At 31.2% G+C, this 21728-nt stretch overlaps 1 protein-coding gene across 1 annotated transcript; it reads left to right on the plus strand.

The window, feature by feature from the left end:
* The first annotated feature begins 8270 nt into the window (after positions 1 to 8270).
* Positions 8271 to 21404, plus strand: LOC134684685 (uncharacterized). Its single transcript, XM_063543989.1, has 6 exons — positions 8271 to 8357; positions 8930 to 9172; positions 9794 to 9976; positions 10468 to 10683; positions 18681 to 18863; positions 21172 to 21404. The coding sequence occupies exons 1-6, from the start codon at positions 8279 to 8281 to the stop codon at positions 21402 to 21404; spliced, it is 1137 nt and encodes a 378-aa protein (XP_063400059.1). The 5' UTR covers positions 8271 to 8278.
* Positions 21405 to 21728: the final 324 nt, after the last annotated feature.

Here is a 21728-nt window from a genome sequence, read left to right on the forward strand (position 1 = left end):
ATTTTGGTTCTAAATTATAGGCAAATTTTACCCTAACAGTCATTAACCAGTTTTACTCTAACAACTCAAAAAGGCGATGTAATAACACATGATATATATTATGTTTTTGTTCTGTGAAGATTATACTTTTCAATAAAAGAAACCCTTTCCTATAAAAACATATGTTATGCAGATTTTTACACTCACTGTACCAACAAAAATCGCATTTTTTTAATACATATGTTCTTTTAAGAGTATAACAAAATACGATATTTAAATAACGTATAATACAACGAGTTTGTGATATCAAGAAGTGTTAAGTGTGTCAATGATTTCAATATTTGTTCACAATTACACGATAAGTATACAATTACTATCAATAAAAAAACTTCGCGGTTCTAATTTTACCTGGTTACAACATTAGTTATATAATGTAACTGCATCAGGTTTGCATCACAGATGACATTTAATATATCATCGCTACTGTTTTCATTATCAATGGCATGCATCCGTGAAATAAATCAGGAATTGAAACCTTGAAATAGATGCAACATAAACGGGTTCATTAAACCGTTTTACAGAGCAATTGAATTTCAATCACCACAAACGTCAAACATGAATTGATTTGGAGATTTATGCTTATAAAAAACTATGAATTTAAATTCATGTGAAAATTAAAATTATCTATTTGAAAAACATTCTTTTACGTCAATAGTTTATGTAAGTTTAATTAGTACTTGTATAAAAGCGTTTTATAATACTATGTTAATACAATGCATCTCTTAAATTGTTGACGTGTAACATGGGCGGCTAGCAAATTTGTGTCGTAACAACTGCATAATATCAGAGAACATGACGTAACAATATATATACGAGTCTAAATTGAAAACTACGTTCAAACCTATGTTTGCGTTGGATAAAAACCGCAATTTTTATACGTGTGCATGTAATACAAATTTCGTTGTAGAAGGGTTTAAATACAGCGCAAACAACATTTTCCAAAAGACCAAAAAAGTGAAAAAATATAATTTAACAAAACGCATTTGACTAACAGGTCGAACAATTGATGTTCTTTAACCCTGCAGACAGCCATTGGTGATTGCCAAAAAAAAAAATGATCACAAGATGTAAAAAAAAGGATCTTAATATAAATTTAATACTAAACAGAAATATTTTTTTAACTTGTGGCCACGAGGTTATGCCACAAACATACGGTGTCAATATTTTTTTAGTACACAAGATCCGGATTTCGACATTCTGATCAGTGATGTTAGGGATCAAAATGGTAATTGAATAGCCATATAAAAAGTGCCCTCATTTTAAGGAAAAAGTACCCTCAATTTATATATGTATGATTTGGGGTGTCCTAAATACAATGAACTAAAAAACTGCATAATATGCTGAAATTATTCAGCATCAATAATATGTTTTCAATTTGTTCAAAGTAAACTTGTGTATGATATGTGTATATGGGGTTAATCACCATATAGGGTTAGTTACAATATGGAGTTTGTTCGGAGTTTCTTCCCTTTCAAAACGAAACAAGTGGGCACATCCCTTTAAAAAAACAACACAGTATTGAGGAAAAATCGGAAAGATTTCAAAAGACGACGAAATTGATGATGAAGGATCAAAACTAATTCATACAACACATTTGCAGGTAACGAGTTCTTATTGTTGACATTAATAAGTTACAATCCTTTCAAAACAAAAACGACATTTGGAAGGTCCCAACGGAGCAAAAAAATGGTACATATAATGAACGATTGAAATGAATTAATAAAACAAATTCAACGTGAGGGTACCCAAATTGTACCTGTTTTGACATTTTCTTTCCCACGTTTTTTTTTATGATCCAGACAACAATTGGAAATGATTTGATATTGGCGTCGCTGATGAGCCGAAACGCACGTCTGGCGTAATAAATTACAATCCTGGTACCTTTGATAACTTTTGCCATGCTGCGCTTATTTTGTAGACGTATCCTTCTTTATTATATATATATAGTTACACCAATTTGTTATATTAATAGAAAAATAAACTCATCATAGATACCAGGACGAAATTTAGTATATAACGTAATAACGACATATGGAGTGAAAAGTAATTTGTTCATCAATTGTTTCAGCATTGATGTCAATATTACATTGTATAAGTTCTCTTTTGTATTATATGACCAAATTTGGATTTTGCATATTTTAAATCCATACTGAATCAAAGAAACAATTGTCTGAAGAGACCTCCAAAGAATTCATAATTTTGTATTTAGAAGTACTCAAATTGCATCCATGCTTTCATTCACAACATAATGTTTGGTTTTATTTCTTCAAATATCTAGTACACCTTGACATGAGTACATGCTTACTAGTTTTTAAGAAATTGATGCTGGTAACATATTTTATTTGCTCATTTTTAAAAGAGGACTTTGTGTGAACGTTGTGTGGTCCTGAACATCGTATCGACTTATTTTTACTTGTACACAAATAAAACGTAGTATATGATTGATCTTAAGTGAACAGGCTTCATAATTCTCTACATTTATTGCTTCGGCTGATGTTAAAGTATTGCCGAGTGATAAAAGGTTCATGGAAAATCACAAGTTATTACTTAAATAGGTAAGGTAACGTATGGAGAGTTAGCTATTTGAATGCTTATTTGTGATCAAAGACGGAGCTGTTTCATCAAAGGTAAAATCAAAAGCTCAAAATTATAAAAAGATCATTGGAGAACAACTGACATAGCCCTGCATTGGTACAAGCATTTCTTATGTAGAAAATAGAGCATCAACATTTTCTTATTTAAAGTTTTACCTTAAAGGAACTGATGATAGCGTTGATTATCTTTTATTCTACTGAAAGAAAGTCATATATATGGAGTAAGATGTATTTTGATCAATTGCCTCAGCATTGATGTCAGTATTATACACTACCTTTTGTAACTTTTGATCAAATTATGCCAATTTGCAGAATAGATAGAAATTTTAAACGTAGTTTTACAAAATATACAAATATCAGCCTTTTGACTTGAAATATGACAATCGATAAGTAAAAATTGTGAAATTATCAGACAACGTTTTACAAGTGTGTCAACTCTAAGATAGATCATAAATAGAGTACCAAATACATTTCACCTTGAACTTGACTTATTTCATTGCAAAAAGTCACCCGTGAACGGAAACATGTCTCTTTATGAATACACTTATCGTAGATACCAGGATTGAACAAAAAACTTATCAGTGACGTTTAAATAAATATAAACTCCACCAGCGTGGCATCGAAACAGTGGTTGTGACCACACTCATTATACATACCAAAATTGAAAGTTTGTGTTTGTACCAGACGTGTGGTTCATCTAAAAATGACTCATCAGTGACACTCTAATAAGCAAAAATAAAAAGACCAATTAAAGTACGAAGTTGAAGAGCATTGGAGACCAATATTTTCTAAAGGTTTTGCCAATTACAGCTAAAAAAATATATTGCTGAGAAACAACATGCACTTTAAAGCAAAAATTAAACAGACATCAAGGCTGTTTACAAAGCGACATAACTACGTAGCTATTATGATTATTATTGTGACTTAGAAGTACAGCGAGATAATACATGATGATCATGTGACATGGTAGACGTAGCTTCCTTATATTATTTCTATAATGAGGTGTAGCATGATTACCAATAAAACAGCTATCCATCAAATTCAAACGTAAAACTATAATATACTTACTGAACGTGAATACTAACATCATATGACGTATCTCAGATTCAGGCGCAAATCAACATGTGCAACACGACGGGTGCCACATGTGAAGCAGGATCTGCTTACCCTTCTGGAGCACCTGAGATCACCCCAGTTTTAGGTGGGGTTCGTTTTGCCTATTCTGTAGTTTTCTATGTTGTGTTATGTGTACTGTTATTTGTCTGTTTGACTTTTTCATTTTAGCCATGGCGTTGTTAGTTAATTTTGATTTATTCGTGTGACTGCCCTCTGGTATATTTCATCCCTCGTTCAAAAAGATATAGAATAACAATAAATATTGTCCCGATGCATCTTTGCGCCTCTCCCAAGTCAGGAGCCTTTTTTCTTTGTTAGTCTTGTAAGTTTATTTTTAATCTAGGTGCATTTATATGATTTGGAGATTAGTGACACATTTTACTTACATAGTACACCATGTTATTTAGAGGCCAGCTGAGGATGTTTTCCCTATGTTGAAAACTCATTGGTGACCTTCGGCAGTTATCTGGTCTCCGTTTTTATTTTTGTCTCTTTGACGTATTCCCCATTTTCATTTTCATTCTTTATTTTTTTGGGGCCGATCATTTCTGTCCTGTTTTGATCCTAGTGCAAATAATATTCACAGCTGCAGACAATGCATGGTTATTCTTTACATACCGTTACTCCTATAACTGCTATAAGTAAAATATTTAGAGCAGAAACCATCGTTTTTAATTTTGAAGCGGACGCCGTAAAATTTCCGCGATCCTGTATGTTTTATTGACACCATAAATAAAACTATAAGGAGAGGCATTGATAACGAAATACATAAGGTGATACATGGTCAGTGACGGTATATAACAAATGAATATATAGTCAATGTAATTTAACTGCGCAAATAACACAGCTGAAGTATATAAAAAATAAAAATGTCAGTTACGGAATCTAAAGTCATCGTTTTTATTTGAATATTTCACTTAAAATATTTACATAATATAAATACTTTTATCATTACAAAGACTATTTCACCTCAGCATTCGATGATTAGCTTATAAATTCAATTTTCTGTCAAATCGCTTTAATCTGTTCAGCATGTTGAAATCCTACTGAATAAAATTAAAAATATTTCAAAAGAATATATCGGTACCATGGAATAGATACATATTAATTCCATGTTCTCTTCAAGGAAGACTTTTACGGTATTCAATTTTTATGCTTTTATACACATAATATCTTTTGATAAAAGTGAACGGAACTGTATCATACAGATAACATTAATAAGATTTGCTGAATTATAGCAGACTCAGATATGACTTTTATCATATTACATCTTCCTGTATAAATGATTGCTTTACTTGAGAATAAGATAAAAAAAACGGAAACTTAAAGATGATTAAAATAACGTAATAGTTCTTTGATATAATAGATTTTTCCTTCGGGCCGGAATTTTTCATTTTGACTCCCCGTGTTAACCAAAATCCGTTACATGTATTTTTTCGTTTTCTATATATTTCAATTATTTCTGCTTATTTTTGTTTCATTACAAAAACACAAATATACTACAAAACACTTGCATTTGGTGTTATCTGTAAATTCTAAGTTTACTATCCACTGCAGTCACTGAATTTGTATATATATGTAAGAAAAAGACATCTTACTTCGTACTTCATCTCCGACTTTCGAATGTGAAATTGGCACAATTCGTTTTTGCAACAGACATATCGGATACATTCAACTCGTGACATCATTGACAAATGGATTGTATGGGCGATAATACTCGATAATACAGCTGTCTAAAACATATGTACCGATCCGATACCATGGATAAGGTATTTGTTCCCCATTACAGTCTATTCATATTTACTGATATGAGGAACTCTCTTGTTTTTAATTGTGAGCGCCCACTTGATTTCCGGACATTTTGACCTGTGAATGTATCTAGTGACTTTGCGCGCGAATTTATCTTGTAACAAATTTGAATTTCGTAATAAGATGCGGTATGAGTGCCATTAAGACGACTGTCCTTTCTAGTCTCAATTTTCAAAGAAAAACCATAGAAGATACCAAAGTACGATTAAAAGTACGTTTAAAACCATTATAGGTCTTATAACGTTGTTTTTTTTTAAACTAATTGAAATCATGATTACATTTTGTCATCAATTATTTAAACATACTAAAGTATTTGGCGGCTTGCATTAGATTTATAATAAATTGAAGTGTTTTCGAAACGGTTGCAAATGTTCATCTCTCTAGACCAGATATATTGAGCTCAAAATATAATATCAAATTAGTTCGCTAAACACAATATGTTGGCAGAGCAGCATACCCCACTTTATCAGAACAAATACATTTGGTATGATGGGTAATTAGACAGTATCGATTAGAGTTGAATTGAAGTGTTCTAAGTCTAGGGAACATGTAATTTTCTTTTTAAATTTGGCTTTTGCGCTTCTTTTCAGTTATTCCAAGTACTCTGTCATCTTTTTTGTCAGTTTTTGTCAGTTTCAGTAAAGAGGCACTGAATTGATGAGTAAAGCACTCATCTGTCAGTTAATTAAATGACTATGAAGAAAAAACCCATTATATTCTTTTAAATAAGCAAATTAACATATTATATTGTCCAACCCACGGAAATCAGAACGGAAATTATAACAAGTTCCCTGTTAAACAAAGACAGTCATAGACAATTGACATTTGGCTAGGTGTTGCTTTATTTAAAGGAAGACGACAGTCCCCACATTACCAACAGTTATTTGATGCACCCAACCTTCAAACACAAAGTTTAAAAGCAACAGCTGTGCAAATCATAAGTGTTTCTCGTTTCCGTTTGTTTATATAGATTATACCGCTGTTTTTCTCGTTTGAATGGTTTTACACCAGTAATATTTGGAGCAATGAACAGTTTGCTGTTCGGTGTGAGTCGAGCCAAGGTTCCATGTTGAAGACCGTACGTTGACCTGTTGTCGTTTATATACTTTTATAAATTGTGACCTGTATTGAGAGTAATCTCATTGGCACTCATACCACGGTTTTCTATATATTTTTATTGAGAAAACGCTTAGTAGTTGAAAAGTTGAAAGTGCGGCGCTAAATTTAACGTAACATAAATTTTAACGGTATTGACTTTTGGTTCAAAAGAATGCATTGCGTCATAACGAACGACACATGTGGAGCAGGATCTATCTACCCTCAAGAAACACCTATAATATTATCAGGATTTTGGTGGATTTTCTGTTGCTCAGTCTTATTTTCACGTTGGTCTTTTTAACAATTTAATATAATTTCATAATTATATAAAGTGAAATTAACATTTTGCAAACATTAATCCTGTCATCAAGTGGTTGTCGTTTGTTTCTGTGTTACATTCATTTTTGGTCCATAACCTAGACCGTTATTTGTATTTTTTGAATTGTTTTACATTTGTAATAACGGGAACTTTTATAGCTGATTATGCGGTATGGGCATAGCTCATTCCATACTGTGACCTATAGCTATAAACTTCATTTTGGTCTCTTGTGAATAGTTTTATCGATGGCAATGAAACCAATGATTTTTTTAATTATACACAAATGTGTGCGAAGGTAAAGTTTCTTTCACAATGTAAACAAAAACTGCATCTTAAATCTTTCGTCTATAATTGATAAATGCGTTTCCTAGTAAAACATGAAACGGCAGTAAATAATATAAGATCGTGTCCGTTTTAAATCAAATATTATCTTTACTATACCTTATTAATGTTTGTAGACTATGGTGCTTAAAAAATGTCAATAAGAAATCATATTATTTTGTAAATATATAACAAATTAACTCATCAAAGATTCCTGCATTGAAAATTTGTATTTTGCGTCTGAGGCGTTTTTCTTCCTCAAAAGACTTATCAGTGGCGTTCATATACAAAAAAAAAAATGGAAAAGCATTCAGGATAAAAAGTTCTAAAAAGATTTGCCAAATACAGCTAACATGTCAATGTAATCTATTCCTAATGTAGAAAAGCCTTAGTATTTGAAAAAAATAATTGTTTAGAAAGTTAATTTATATCAATGATAATTCATGTCAATATCAGTGCAGAATACTGGGCTGGTGAAACTCTCGGGGAGTAAATCTCCTTCAGCATTAGACTCGACACATTGGTTGTAAATAAGCTAATTATAAATTCCTTAATTGAAATTTTATATTTTCGACATACACGCGGTTCGTCTTCAAAAAACTCAGAAGTGATTCATCAACAACTAGCATTGAGTAGCAAAGGGGAAAATATTAAGACATCATTCTCATCATACATGTTATATTAAATAACTTAAAATTTTTATAACCTAACATTTCGATGCGACATTTTACGAAAAATTACGAATATATATCTGTCATATAAACAAATTTCTTATAGAAAACCTAAACAGAAACCTGAAGGTGATTCATTCTTTGTAGAAACATAAAGTTAACTGATAAAGATCTGCCTGTCTGCTTATTAACCGTAAAATTATTTTCAGGCAGCTACACGCGAAACTGGTTTACTTTAACAAACATATTTAAAGCTTTTAACTCGTTGTTAGACTAATCAATGGACAAATTTGTTCTATTATTTAAATACTATGATACCTGTTTACACAATCATTACAGACATGAATGCATCTTTGATTGTAGGAGTTATTTTGATGCTAACAAAATTTGGTAAGTGCTGCATTAACATCGTTAAAGTTATCTACAGGATATAATATTACGAAAGGAAGATTACTCATTTCGTTTATTTTGAATGTTTTTGTATCATTTTGGGAAAATCGAAAGTTTGTCAATGTATAACGGTCCATCTATATATAATTTGTAGCTTTGTTTTATCGTTGATGCTGGGTGTTTTGGAGTGACATTGAAAAATCACATCGGTTCATGGTGTAAATTGTTTAAAAACTTTTACATGTTTTCGAAAAAGTACAACATGAAAGCGTTTCGAAAATATAAAGCAGACATATACTCTAGAAAGTTAAGAAACGATTTGTTTTCCTTTTTTTTTTAAACTTCTGTAATTTCTAAGAATAAATTTTTTAACAAATTGGAAATACAACAAATTGCTTTCACGGGAAATTATCTTTGCTGATAGAAACCGTTCAATAGAATCACACAGAAGTATGCATTTTCAACGATATAAAGCTTAGACAATTTACTAATTTGATTCATTTCTAAATTATGTTTTAAAGTTAAAATTGGTCTTCTAAACGTGAGCAATTCCTTAATTCTGAATATTACAGGTCATGTGGTTAGTGTCACCTGGTACAAATCACAGTTAACAGGAACCAATAATGCAAATGACATCAAATGGTCTGTTAAAGTCCGTTCAGTGACGGAATGTTGTTACCAATGTACCTTTAATTCCAACTGCAGATCTTTTCAATATGAAAATGGAGCAGGATACTGTACATTGTTATTTGCATCTCGTCCGACCGGTCCATTTGTAAACAGCAGTGGAATCGTACATTACCGTGACTATCTAGGTACTATAAATACATTATATACATTACAGAAAGTATGGTGAAAATAACAAATTAGAAATACATTAATCAGAATACAAAGAGAACCAATAAAAAGGAACGATTCAGATGAACGGAGGCACATGTAAATAAAAAAAAAATGCAAGCAAAACAAATGTTACTAGTTTGACTTTCTTTTATGATTAAATTTCTTTTAAAAACTGAGGCGATCAAGATAATTTCATATGTCACCACAACGCTATATATACTTGTTTCTTATCTCAAGTGAAGCAAATCTGGAATTTTGTCGTACAATTTAGTCAGAGAAAATAACGTTGCTATACTCAATGGTTTTCTTATCTTCATTTGAACGATATCAGAATCAAAGATTACTTTGATATCGCCTTATAATTTATGATAGAAGTCGGAGTCAAAACAAGTAAGTTGTGACCTTTTTGTTTTACAAATGAAAGTAAAAAGATATCAAAATAAGATTAAATAATTGACCAATGAGTAAAAAGTATCAATATAAGAGTATGTTACACTGGAAGAATCACTGACGAAGCCACGCAACAGAACACAATCCACATTCTCCTTATACAAACAGCTGCCTACAGGCACTACAAAACATGTTTTCAATTGTAGTATGTCCTCATGGATATGATTCTTTACCTACTAGTAACGCTTGTGTAGCTTTACATACGGATTACAGAACTTGGAATGATAGTTTGATTGCTTGCAAGAAGGAAGGTGCTAACCTACCAATACTTGATACAGATACTCTGTTTTACGAGTTTGTAGATTATATGGACAACAAGGCTGTTGCTGGTAAGTGCAATTGTTATTTTGTCATAAGGCGACACCAGTTAGATATTTGTAAGAGTGGTAATCGAAACATGCATCTCATGGCAACTGTCACTGCTCGGCCGGCTCGGCTAACCGAGAGATTTGTCGGTAAATCTATATTGAGTATGTGGCTATATCGGCGGGTGTATGCAAATCGGTTTGGCAAAAGTCTGTTAATCAGGTGTTATGGAGAAAATCATTGCAACTCATCATAGAAATTATTCATGTCTGACAAAACAATTCAATGTTCTGAATCCAGTAGTGTAACTTTTTTTTCTAGCTTCGATAAACGATCTATAGAATGAAAAGACGGGTTCATTATTTGTATTTGACGTTTGAGAGCATGTCAAATACCAAACATCAATATAAATTTATAAAGACTGCCTTACTTGCTACAGGCCTATATCCATTCTATGTCATAAGTCGTACGTAATCATTGTTTTTGTAATTTACAACGTTTACTCTCTTTACAGCAAACAGAGTTGCAGTTCATGGCACAGTTATTAACGGCATCGGACACTGGAGCAACGGCGATACAATAGATATTTTGAAATTTTGTGTATCCCAACCAGACCAGTTAAAAATCCAAGATGTATGTCTATATATGGCTCATGTTGATGAAAGTTGGTGTGGTTCTCCTGTTAACAGACTTGATGACGCTACATGTGACCATCAATCGTTACGAATTTGTATGCTTGAATTATGAAATAATATTTCACCTCTGTTCTCATACTATGAACAAAAAAAATATTCATTTTGAAAAACTATTCTGTACTCCATTAACTCCTAACACAACAAACATTTTTATTTAACTGTTTACCTTATTTTTTTGTATGCATTATGTTTAAGGTCATAGTTTATTACTGATATTGTGTGTGTTAACTTCTTTTGTTATTGTTCTTTTGATTGAGTTAAGCCATGTTATAGTGTGGTTAAAAACGACTGCATGCTATGATGTGCAGATTCATGGTTGTCATTTGTTTATGTGGTCTATCTGTGGTTCTCGTCTCTCATTTTGTATATATGTATTAGTCCGTTTAATAATTTTATACTAGTTATTTTTCAGGCCGTTCATAGCTTGCTATTTGGTTTGAGCTTTCCTTTGAAGGCCGTAATTTGACCTTTTACTTTTACTTTTACTAATTGTGACTTTGATGACAAGTTTACTCTTTGGTACTCATACCAAATCCTTTAATATGACCATCATTTTGTTGTTACTTTCAAAAAGAAAAGTGTGTAGATATTAATAGACACATCACTGCATGCACTTTATGAGTCAAGGCTTCGTATTGTAGACCGTATTTAGACCTTTAATATTTTACTATTACGAATTGTTACTTTGATGACGAGTTGTCTCGTTGGCACTCATCTCACATATTCCTATGTCCTTATAAACAGACTTAATACAGAGATTTACCCGGTCAACAAAGAATTATTTAACTTAATGTAAAAGAGAAATTAAAATCAGAATTGTTTTCAATAACATACAGTTACATGTTCTTATAAATCAACATCGACTAAAATAAAACATTCTGTATAAGAATTCGAATCCTGTTTATAATGAAAAGGAAAGATGATTGAAACAGGGAAGAACATTGATGCAGAAAACTGTTTAGACTGTTTGTTCGTATGCATACTCTTTTGTCTGCTCTATGGTCGGTTGTTGTCTCTTTGACACATTCCCCATTTCAATTCTTAATTTTATCTTTTGTACTGTTCTGTGTCATTTTTTATATTCCAGTTATGTTTCATTCTGAATTGTAAAACAAGTGAATACATAATAATAAAAATAGAATAAGTTCTGAAAAAAGTAAAATCACAAAAAAAAAATGAACTCCGAGGAAAATTCAAAACTGAAAGTCCCGAATCAAATGGCAATATCAAAGGATAAGAATCTCAAATCACCATTTCTATAATAATTTACAAAAACATCTGTAATAAACTTATCGATAACAGTTTCGTTTTTTGTAAGCTGTAATCGATATGCTTTATTTCTTAAGACTCTATTGACAAAAGTAAATTAGTTTTTGTATTTGATATCCATTTATTATTGGAATAAATGTATAACTTTATGTCTTTAACAAAAGGATATCATTATACGATTTGATTTTTCCTGCAGTGATATTGAATAATTTAGATTAATTTCGAATGAAACGCATCGAGATCATAAAAATAGCTCAATTTGCATCAGCAGCAATCGAAGTGGAAACACAAATAATGTTTAACCTGTGACACCTTTCTGCATTTATAGATATACATGTTTCAAATAATAAAACAAAGAAATAAAAGTAACAAATTATCATGACGTAATATTTTGATTCATTTAATGGTTTGTTATTTTTTTTTTTTTAAATTCTTAATCAGTCTCAAGTGCTCTCTATTTAAATTCCCCCATTTGATCACATTTTTGTTTCTATTTGGATAATTGATCTCATTGACGATTGTTTCCACGATGTTCATAACATGATTATACATAAAAGTTAAATAATGAAGTAATATGTGACCATAATTTTTTTATATAAATAAGGTCGTTAGTTTTCTCGTTTGAATTGTTTTACATTGTCTAATAGGAGCCTTTTATAGCTGACTTTGCGGTATGGGCTTTGCTCATTGTTGAAGGCCGTACGGTGACCTATAGTTGTTAATGTCTGTGTCATTTTGGTCTCTTGAGGACAGTTGTCTCATTGGCAATCATACTACATCTTCTTTTTTTATATAATGTATAATTAAATTGACTCTTTCGCATTCTTTTTTTGTGCTTTTATAAAGTCACCTGGTCCTGGTGAATTTAGTCAAGAAGCACTATGATATTTCTGTCTATTTTCAAAGTGACCATACGGAACTAAATATACTTATTGTAGAAGTCAAATAGCGACCTGTAAAGTTTTGTCATTCGCCCTTTGGGTGATGGAAACTTTCCTCATTGATAACTAAAAAATTGGCAGATACAAAGTAAAACAACCCTTTTGACATACAGTAAGTAATGACACACAAATACAATCCAAACATGTTGATGGAGGGTTAAATTTAAAATATATTGATTATATTCATTATTCAAATAAATACAAAGTGACCTCTTCTAATCAATCATATGGCTTTAAGTCCTATGAATTCAGAAATATTTGAGTGCATTTTTTTTTTGAAATTCTATTAACTGGTGAAACGCAAGATCTCTTTGTAATAAAGCGATTGATAAAATTTTATAATTGATGAGAAATGCTGAAACTACCAAAGAAAGTTTTTTATTATTGTAATCCTGTAGCGATTTAAGCATATTCAATTTTTTTTAAAAATTATTTCAAACTTTTATTTGCATTAAAAATCAATAACATTACAGTTAGACTATATGATAGACTAGTTTAATATAAATGAAAAAAGGCCAAATGTATTTTGTTTACAAGGTTACGGAATTATTTTCATTAAGCAGCCTTCCATAGTACTTGAATGTGACAATGTATAAGACACCAACAATTAACTTTAAACAGAGCTACATGTAGATGATTGACTTATATTCATTAATATGTGAGTCGAATGAGTATGTTGATACACATTACTTAATTACACAAAACAAATTATATGAACTATCTTCATTAGTACAATTGTAGTATACAAGACAATTAAAAGTGAAATTCTAGGCCCCGACTCAATATTCAAGTACCGATAAGAATGACAAAAGAACGCTCTGGTTAGTCAACAATGTTTGGATATGAGAACAGGTAGACTGCGGTATATAATGTTATGCTTGGAATGAGCACAATGTCCAAATATTGACGTTGAAAGGCCAATACGTTTGGAGTTTTATAGAAATACATATTTTGAAATAAAAAGATAGATAACTTAAATCAATCCCAATACGAGTTTAATTTAAATATAAAAGATTCAAGTATATTTTATTGAAATAGTATTATGCATTTTGTGAAACATAACAGTAAATTTGTCTTATAACTTTGAAACCACAAAATGAAAGATTTGAAAAATTCATAGACAGCTAACTTAATTTGTTGAAAAATATAAACGTTGAGACAAATCATTTAAACATGGTCTTGAAAGTGTACATGTGCAACTATTAAATAATTGCCTTAAACCAGGCTGTTAAATTTCCATACTTACGAGGGACTCGACCGCAGAGTGGCCTATGTAGTTACTACTGTAGTCACTAGCCAGTTAACTCTAATGATGCATTCGACTTCACTCTCAATTGAATAGGATTGTCAGTTTTTCAGTGTTCATATAGAAGATCGATTGTTTTCTCAAGGCACTTGGATTACTTTTTTCAATAAAAACTGGCTGCCACGAAAAAACGCCAACAATCAAATAAAATCACACCCCATTACTTCAGCATTATATATTAGAAAATACTAATCAAAATGTATATACCCTACTTTCCTAAACCACAATAGACATGATAGAAGTATAACACGTTGTGTAAATCGGCCTCGAATTTACTTTTACTATTTGTGTTCAACCTCATACAGATTGACCCAAATCTCTTCGCGAAACACCTACAGCGATGTACAAACAAACAATACATGTTGATAGTGTAACCATTACAGATTTAATCGACAAAAGTCCAAACAATCGAATTCAATACTCTCGAATTCGAAACAGTTCATTTAATCTGACAATTGAATTTTCATTTATCTAAAGCGACGAATCGAAATTGAAGTAGCTCCTCTTCTATAGTTAAAACTCCATCAATTCGATCTTAACCTTCTGTAATTGTTAAACGACGTTAGACGAATTGATAGACGCACTGCACTGAATGGACTACGTTATTTGATATTACTGCAGGATTAAGGACGTATAATATAAAGAAGAAGATGATGTTTGATTGCTAATGAGAAAACTCTCCACAAGAGACCAAATGACAAAGAAATTAAGAACCGTAGGTCACCGCACGGTCTTTAATGATGAACAAAGCCCACACCGCATAGTCAGCTATAAAAAGCCTCGAAAAAAACAAAGTAGAACAATTCAAACGAGAACACACACGGCCCAATTTGTGAACAAAAAAATATCGAAAAACAGATATGTAGCACATAAACAAAGGGCAAGAACTGAATTACAAGCTCCTTACTTAGGACAGGAACATGTAGAACGTGACGGGTTTAAACATGTTAGCGGAATCCCAACCCTCGCCAAACATGGGACAGTTGTGTAACAGTACATCATAAAAACATGTTCTCCAATGGGCTAAAATATTGAAAATCATCAACAGTTAAACAACTAAGTGGATGCTAGTGGCGGTTCAGGTATTATTTATAATCTTGATAAGATTGTAAAATATCTTTATATTTCAGACTGGACTGCAAGTACATTTGTACTTTAATTTCATAAAAACATAAACCTTTGAAAATTTTATATGTAGATTAATACAAAAGCAATACTCGATCAAAATATCAAAAACGATATATCAAAGTTGTTTTACATCATTAATTGAAAATTCGGTTAACTGGTAAACATGATAGAGACTAATTCCCGGAACGTCAAAGGAATATTCATACCGTGGTTCGTTTTCTTACAAATCCCAGTCATAGAACACGGTGAGTACGCTAATATAATAAAGAGGTTTTATAAGTTTCTAAGAAAACATATTAATATGATGGTTAAAATCCGAAAACAAAAATTCAGCGTTAATAACATACACACAATGGAGAAGGGAAAAATGGCCAGGCGGATTATTAACTAGTAACAGTCAGTTCTAATTACCCTACATGTCAATGCGACGTTTGACCGAATATCACGAAAGCAGTTAGATCAAATGAATACATGTCATACAACATATCTAACAATGCGACTGATTTATATTTACTTTTTCGAAGAAAAAATCCTTGTGATTAGAAAAAATATTTTCCGCTTGCTTGCTTATTAACTTGGAAACGCTTTTTAATGTAATGACATTTGAATAAATTAATTTGTTAAATAGCTATTTGCTCGTCATTTGACAGATCGATAAATTTATTAAGATTCGAAATAATCCAACGTTAATATATACGATCAGTACAGAAATGAACGCAATTTTGATTCAGGTCGGAGTTATTCTGCTGATGACAACATTTGGTAAGTATAAAATATTTGATAGCGCTATTATTAAAGAAATAACCAAAAACAAATTGATGACCATTTGCCTTAATACTAATATAATTATATGACGGGGACGAATATAAGACCCGTTCTAGTTCAGATGCTTATTGCATCAATTTTATAAATGATTATGTTCAGGTTTTATCATTTTTGTGATTGTTTTTGTATTTTCATTCTCATGTTATCATCTAGATCTTTTGGACGGAACTTGGAAAAACTGTTGAATGAATTGATTCATCATAGTCATAAATGTGATTGCATAAATAAGTTTGTACGCTCGATAGTCTAAAAACTATGTGTATGACACGTTTCGAAAACAATTTGTAAACATGAATCTGATTTAAAATTTCGACAGTTTATAGCGCTTTTTAAAGTAAATGAATCTTGTACCTCATTTTCCAAAAACACTTTGATTACAATAGGTCAATGGAGAAACGTAATAAAAAAAGGTCACGCTCACAAATAGTGAGAATTGCAAGTAAAAAAATGTTTAGTTTTGTAACATTAAAGTGTTCAATGTTAAACACCCTTTATTTTTTTTTAAACGATCGTATGTAGAACATTTGTCTAATAAAAGTGCATTATACCATTTGTAATGAACTTTACAGGAAATGTGACTGGTGCCGTTTGGTACAAATCCCAATTTAGAGGAACCATCAATAATAATGACATCAAATGGTCAGTAAAAGTCCGTTCAGTAACAGAGTGCTGCTACCAATGTACCTTTAATTCCAACTGCAGATCTTTCCAATATGACACTGAATCAGGAAAATGTACCTTACTGTTTGCATTAGGTCAGACAGGTCCGTTTGTCAACAGCAATGATGTTGTGCATTATCGTAACTATTTAGGTAATATGATTAACATCTTAAAACCATGAAACATTTCAGTTAGGTAATTATTACATGTGTTTTAATACCAATATTTTAAGCAATGTGTTTGTAAACAATCAGCCAAAATAAGTCAAATAGATGTTTAGATATTCTATATCTTTATCGGTTTATTTCATTTTCAACTATGTTTGTCACCGACAAGTTTTCACATCGAAAAACGGGTTTACATGTTTTACACCACCTAGAAGCATGTTGAAATTAAGGAAAGCAGAGTTCATTTCTGGTACTTTAATCAATACCCAAATAAAGACCAACGAATCAGAAAAAAAAACAAAGAATAATTTGAATTCGACTAATACAATAAAATTTGAAATACAAGCAGGTATATTTTCAGCAACTGAAGCCTCTTGGTAGCTTGTAGACATAGATTTCGGGAAGTTATGAGTACAAATCAAATACATACAACAGCAAACTGATGTGTATTTGCAAAACTCGCAACACTTAGAATAAAGGGCAAATACTCCTGGTATGATAACTGTGTCCAGCTGGTTGAATACAAAGTAAAATCACAAAAGTATGGAACTTCGAGGAAAGTCCCTAATCAAATGGCAAAATCAAAAGCCCAAACACATCAATCGAACGGATAGCAAATGCCATATTTCTGACTGTAGTGTACAAGCATTTACTTGTGCTCGTTTTGATCATTTTTGAAGACGGTGCAATGCTCTATAGTATTTATTTTAGTCATTCGTGCAGTGAATAGTTTTCGCAGAGACAACCATGCAAAATCGCATTATATTTATGATTACTGACGTAACCGTGTGTTTTTTTTATCACTGATAAATTTTCATATAGAGATCTGCTTTGGCATTATGTTTCTATCACAAACGAATTTGATGCAAAACTTTAATGTTAAGATCACCATCATAAGAGCTTTGTTTAATCAAGATAATTAAATAAAAAAGTGACTAATCCGAACCACGTTTAATTATTTTTCTATTCATAGCGCTTTTTATCATGGTAGAAATAGAAACATACTTTTTGTTGCAATTTTCAAGGTCGACAAATGTAATTTGTAATCTTTTTGTTTTAAGCCATAACAAAATGTCCTTGATCTTAAGTATTATAGCCTTGATTTGTAGTTTAACATAATGTTTTTTTAAACAAAATTTCATTGTGTGATTGTTAGGGATTTGGAAAAAGTTCAACTCGTTAAAACCCATGGTGATGTTGCAACAGTTTAATTGTAAACAAATTTTTCTAGACTTGACAAAATTATTTTTGTAGAAATTGTAAATATAAAAAAAAACAGATTTTCTACGTATGCAATACAAGTATATCCATTTCATCTTGCCGTATCTGTTATCATAATTATATGTATATTAAATACTATAAAATGTGTTGGCATGGATGGCTGTTGCAAAATAAAATGCAAAACTAATAAGAGAATATGATTTTGTTATAGAAATATAAACCCTTCTTTAACCTTATTCGACTTGAGCGTTTAGCTTGATTTTTTACTTACGCCAATCCTAAATGTTACATGCAAAACTTCAAAAAAAGAAAACCACTTTTCAATTCTTTAAATGCTCCGCTTCCGCCCGCAATCAGTGTATAACACTCACTTTTGAGATTACCGAAAAGGTACATATATATGTCAAAAATTTAGAAGTATCAAATTTATCACACAGATTTGTTTTTTTGTTTCGATAGCTCTATAGGTATTTGAATTAAAAAATAAACATATGATCATGTTTTTTTAATTGTAGTTTGCCCCAAAGGATATTATCTTTTATCTGTTAGTAATGCATGCGTAGTTCTATATCCGGATTACATGCCATGGCATGATAGTTTGATTGCTTGCCAGAGTGAAGGTGCCGACTTTCCAATACTAGATACAGACACTCTGTTTAACGAGTTCCTAGATTATATTGACAACCAAGTTGTTTCACGTAAGTGTACTTGTAAATGTGTAATAAATAAAAGACCAATTGATTGTATACTCAAAACTATTTTTTTTTAAGAAATTACCTTACATTGAAAATAGCAAAAACATTTTTCTCAAATATTAATCAAATTATTCTCAAATATTTTTTTCAAAGAATAATATTTTTCTCAATAACTATATTCCTACTCGCAACAGATTAGAACAATACATACACACGTAAGGGTTCAAAACAAAAGATCGTGAAATATTTCCGTCACGAATAATAAGGTTTATATTTTGTTTTAATCAAAGAATGTCAGATCATAAGGATAAGAGATCCAAAGGTGATCCATGTACAGTATAAAAAAATGTAATTTCTTTCTATTATTTTTAAGTCTCATAAATCAGTGATACATACAGTTGGTAAAATTGTCTTTAAGTATGAATTTGTCATATTTTTAAATACTGTTATATTTATACTGCATGTTTGATTTTCCTATGATATGTTAATAATACTCACATCCATGTCATGTTGTATATATTATTTAAACACATGAGGTCCTGCAATATATTTGTTGTGTGAATATGACGTCAACTTTTAATTATTAATTTGAATATCCTTGATGGAACCTCCGCTTTTCTTCTAAGCGTAATCTTATTTTATATATCTGATTCATGTTCAAAGACTCTTATCATTTATTTCTATTGGTCAAAGTGTACGATTGGTCCAATTATTATTTCCTACACCGAAATAGTTGCACCTATTTTGGTTAAAGATATAATTACACATTGGTTAACTTGTCCTTTCGGAACAAATGAGATTATCCCCAGTGTTTTGCGGGTTTTGGTTGCTTAGTATTCAGTTTCTATGTTGTGTATTGTGTACTATTATTTGTCTGTTTGCCTTTTCAATTTTAGCAATGGCGTTATTAGTGTAATTCTGATCTATGAGTTTGAGCGTCTCTCTGGTATCTTTTGCCTCTCTTTGAGTAAAATAAGGACGGAAAGGTATTTCCGACAATGGAAACGGGGTCGTCTGTGTAACAGATATCCCAAACAAATCTTCTGATAGGAGCTCTTCAATGTAATTACTTGAACCTCTTGGTTCAATAGCTTCCTTATATGCAAACAAAAAAACATTAAGGAAATCATGATAGAAATATCCAGCGATGAAATGTTGTATCAAATGAAACTTTTTTGCATTATTAGTTGGCGATAATTGGATGATAGAAATCAAAACATGCAACTGTGCAATTAAACGTTGCAACGATCAACTATTTCATGAATATCGTGTTCATTGAGTTGAAGCTTGTTTTCACGTGTAACTGTATTGTAGTGAACTGCGTGTATTCGTTCTTACGAAGATCTTTTAAAATCACATTAAAAGAATTATAACAATTTAAATTGTACCGTAGTAATTTACTACATTGGACAGGTTTTTGATTCAGGCAAAATTATGATGAACCCTGTCTTAAATATTAGACAATTTACCGGATTTGATATCATGAGCAATACGACGGGTGCCACATGTGGAGTAGGATCTGCTTACTCTTTCGGAGCATCTGAGATCACCCCTAGTTTTTGGTGGGGTTCGTGTTGCTTATTCTGTAGTTTTCTATGTTGTGTCATGTGACTATTGTTCGTCTGATTGTCTTTTTCAATTGTAGCCATGGCGTTGTCAGTATATTTTCGATTTATGACTTTGACTGTCTCTCTGGTATCTTTTTGATTTGAGTCAAAATTCCGTGTTGAAGATCGTACTTTGACCTCCTAGTATAATTATGGTATACTTTTATAAATTGTGACTTGGGTGAAGAGTTGTTTGCTTGGCACTAATACCACATCTTCTTATATCTAACACTTTGAATAGAATGATTTATATCTCGCAGATATATTGTCTTAAAAGTTGTCTTGTGTTAAGGTAAATTGTTAAGTTTGAGCCAAGTTGCAGCCTAGCACCATTTGATACATATTTCGGAACTCGTTTCATGAATATGAACTTCACAATGTAGTCATAGTTAGCACATAAATAATCATAATACAAACGTTTGACATGATTGAAACCAAGAAAACCTTAAGAATATAAAACAAAACGTACTAACAAAGAAAATATGTTCCGGTTGACAGTAAGGACTTTATTTTCAATTCTTCTTCTAAACACATTTATACTTCGTTACATTGTATTTGAAATCAAGTTTAATTTTATTCATATGTATAATAATCCCCATTCCATGGACTTCAAAGTATAATTGTCTTTGATATATATACTTTAAATGCCATAAGTCATGTTACAACTAGCCTTTATTAACAAATATTACTTTATTATCTTACAGCCGACAGCGTTGCAGTTAATGGTAGACTAATTAATAATATAGGTTATTGGGGCAATGGTGATGTTATTGACGTTTCGAGATTTTGTGCTTTCCAACCAGACGAAATAGGCAACCCAGACATATGTCTATTTATAGCTCATTCGAACGAAACCTGGTGTGGTTCACCTGTTAACAGACTTGATGACTCTAAATGTGTGTATGATACATTACGAATGTGTATGATCAAGTTATAAGAGGATTAACAACAAATAGACAATTTGATGTCTTTATCAAAGTGAAATGTATATTTTGTATTTCTGCTTTCTTTCCCCAATTAAATATCACACATTATCATTAAGTTAAATAAGCGCAAAACAATTAAAGGCTAAAATGTCTAAACTGTACAGAAATTTATTTATTCCAGTCTGCTGTTCCTTTAATAAAATAAATAAATAACAACTAATCAAAATATATGAATTTTTGTGCAATTATAACATATAAGTTTAAAAAGTCATTTGAGCTTTAACTCAAGACATACATTATTAAAAAACGTATATGTAACAATACCATTTTTGAAA

Source organism: Mytilus trossulus, chromosome 9, assembly GCF_036588685.1.
Source record: "Mytilus trossulus isolate FHL-02 chromosome 9, PNRI_Mtr1.1.1.hap1, whole genome shotgun sequence".
NCBI classification, from domain to species: domain Eukaryota; kingdom Metazoa; phylum Mollusca; class Bivalvia; order Mytilida; family Mytilidae; genus Mytilus; species Mytilus trossulus.

Coding starts and splice junctions, on each gene's coding strand:
- LOC134684685 (XM_063543989.1), top strand. CDS start 8,279: ATGATACCTGTTTACACAATCATTACAGACATGAATGCATCTTTGATT. Junction 8,358..8,929: donor TTTGATGCTAACAAAATTTG/GTAAGTGCTGCA, acceptor TGAATATTACAG/GTCATGTGGTTAGTGTCACC. Junction 18,864..21,171: donor TGACAACCAAGTTGTTTCAC/GTAAGTGTACTT, acceptor ATTATCTTACAG/CCGACAGCGTTGCAGTTAAT.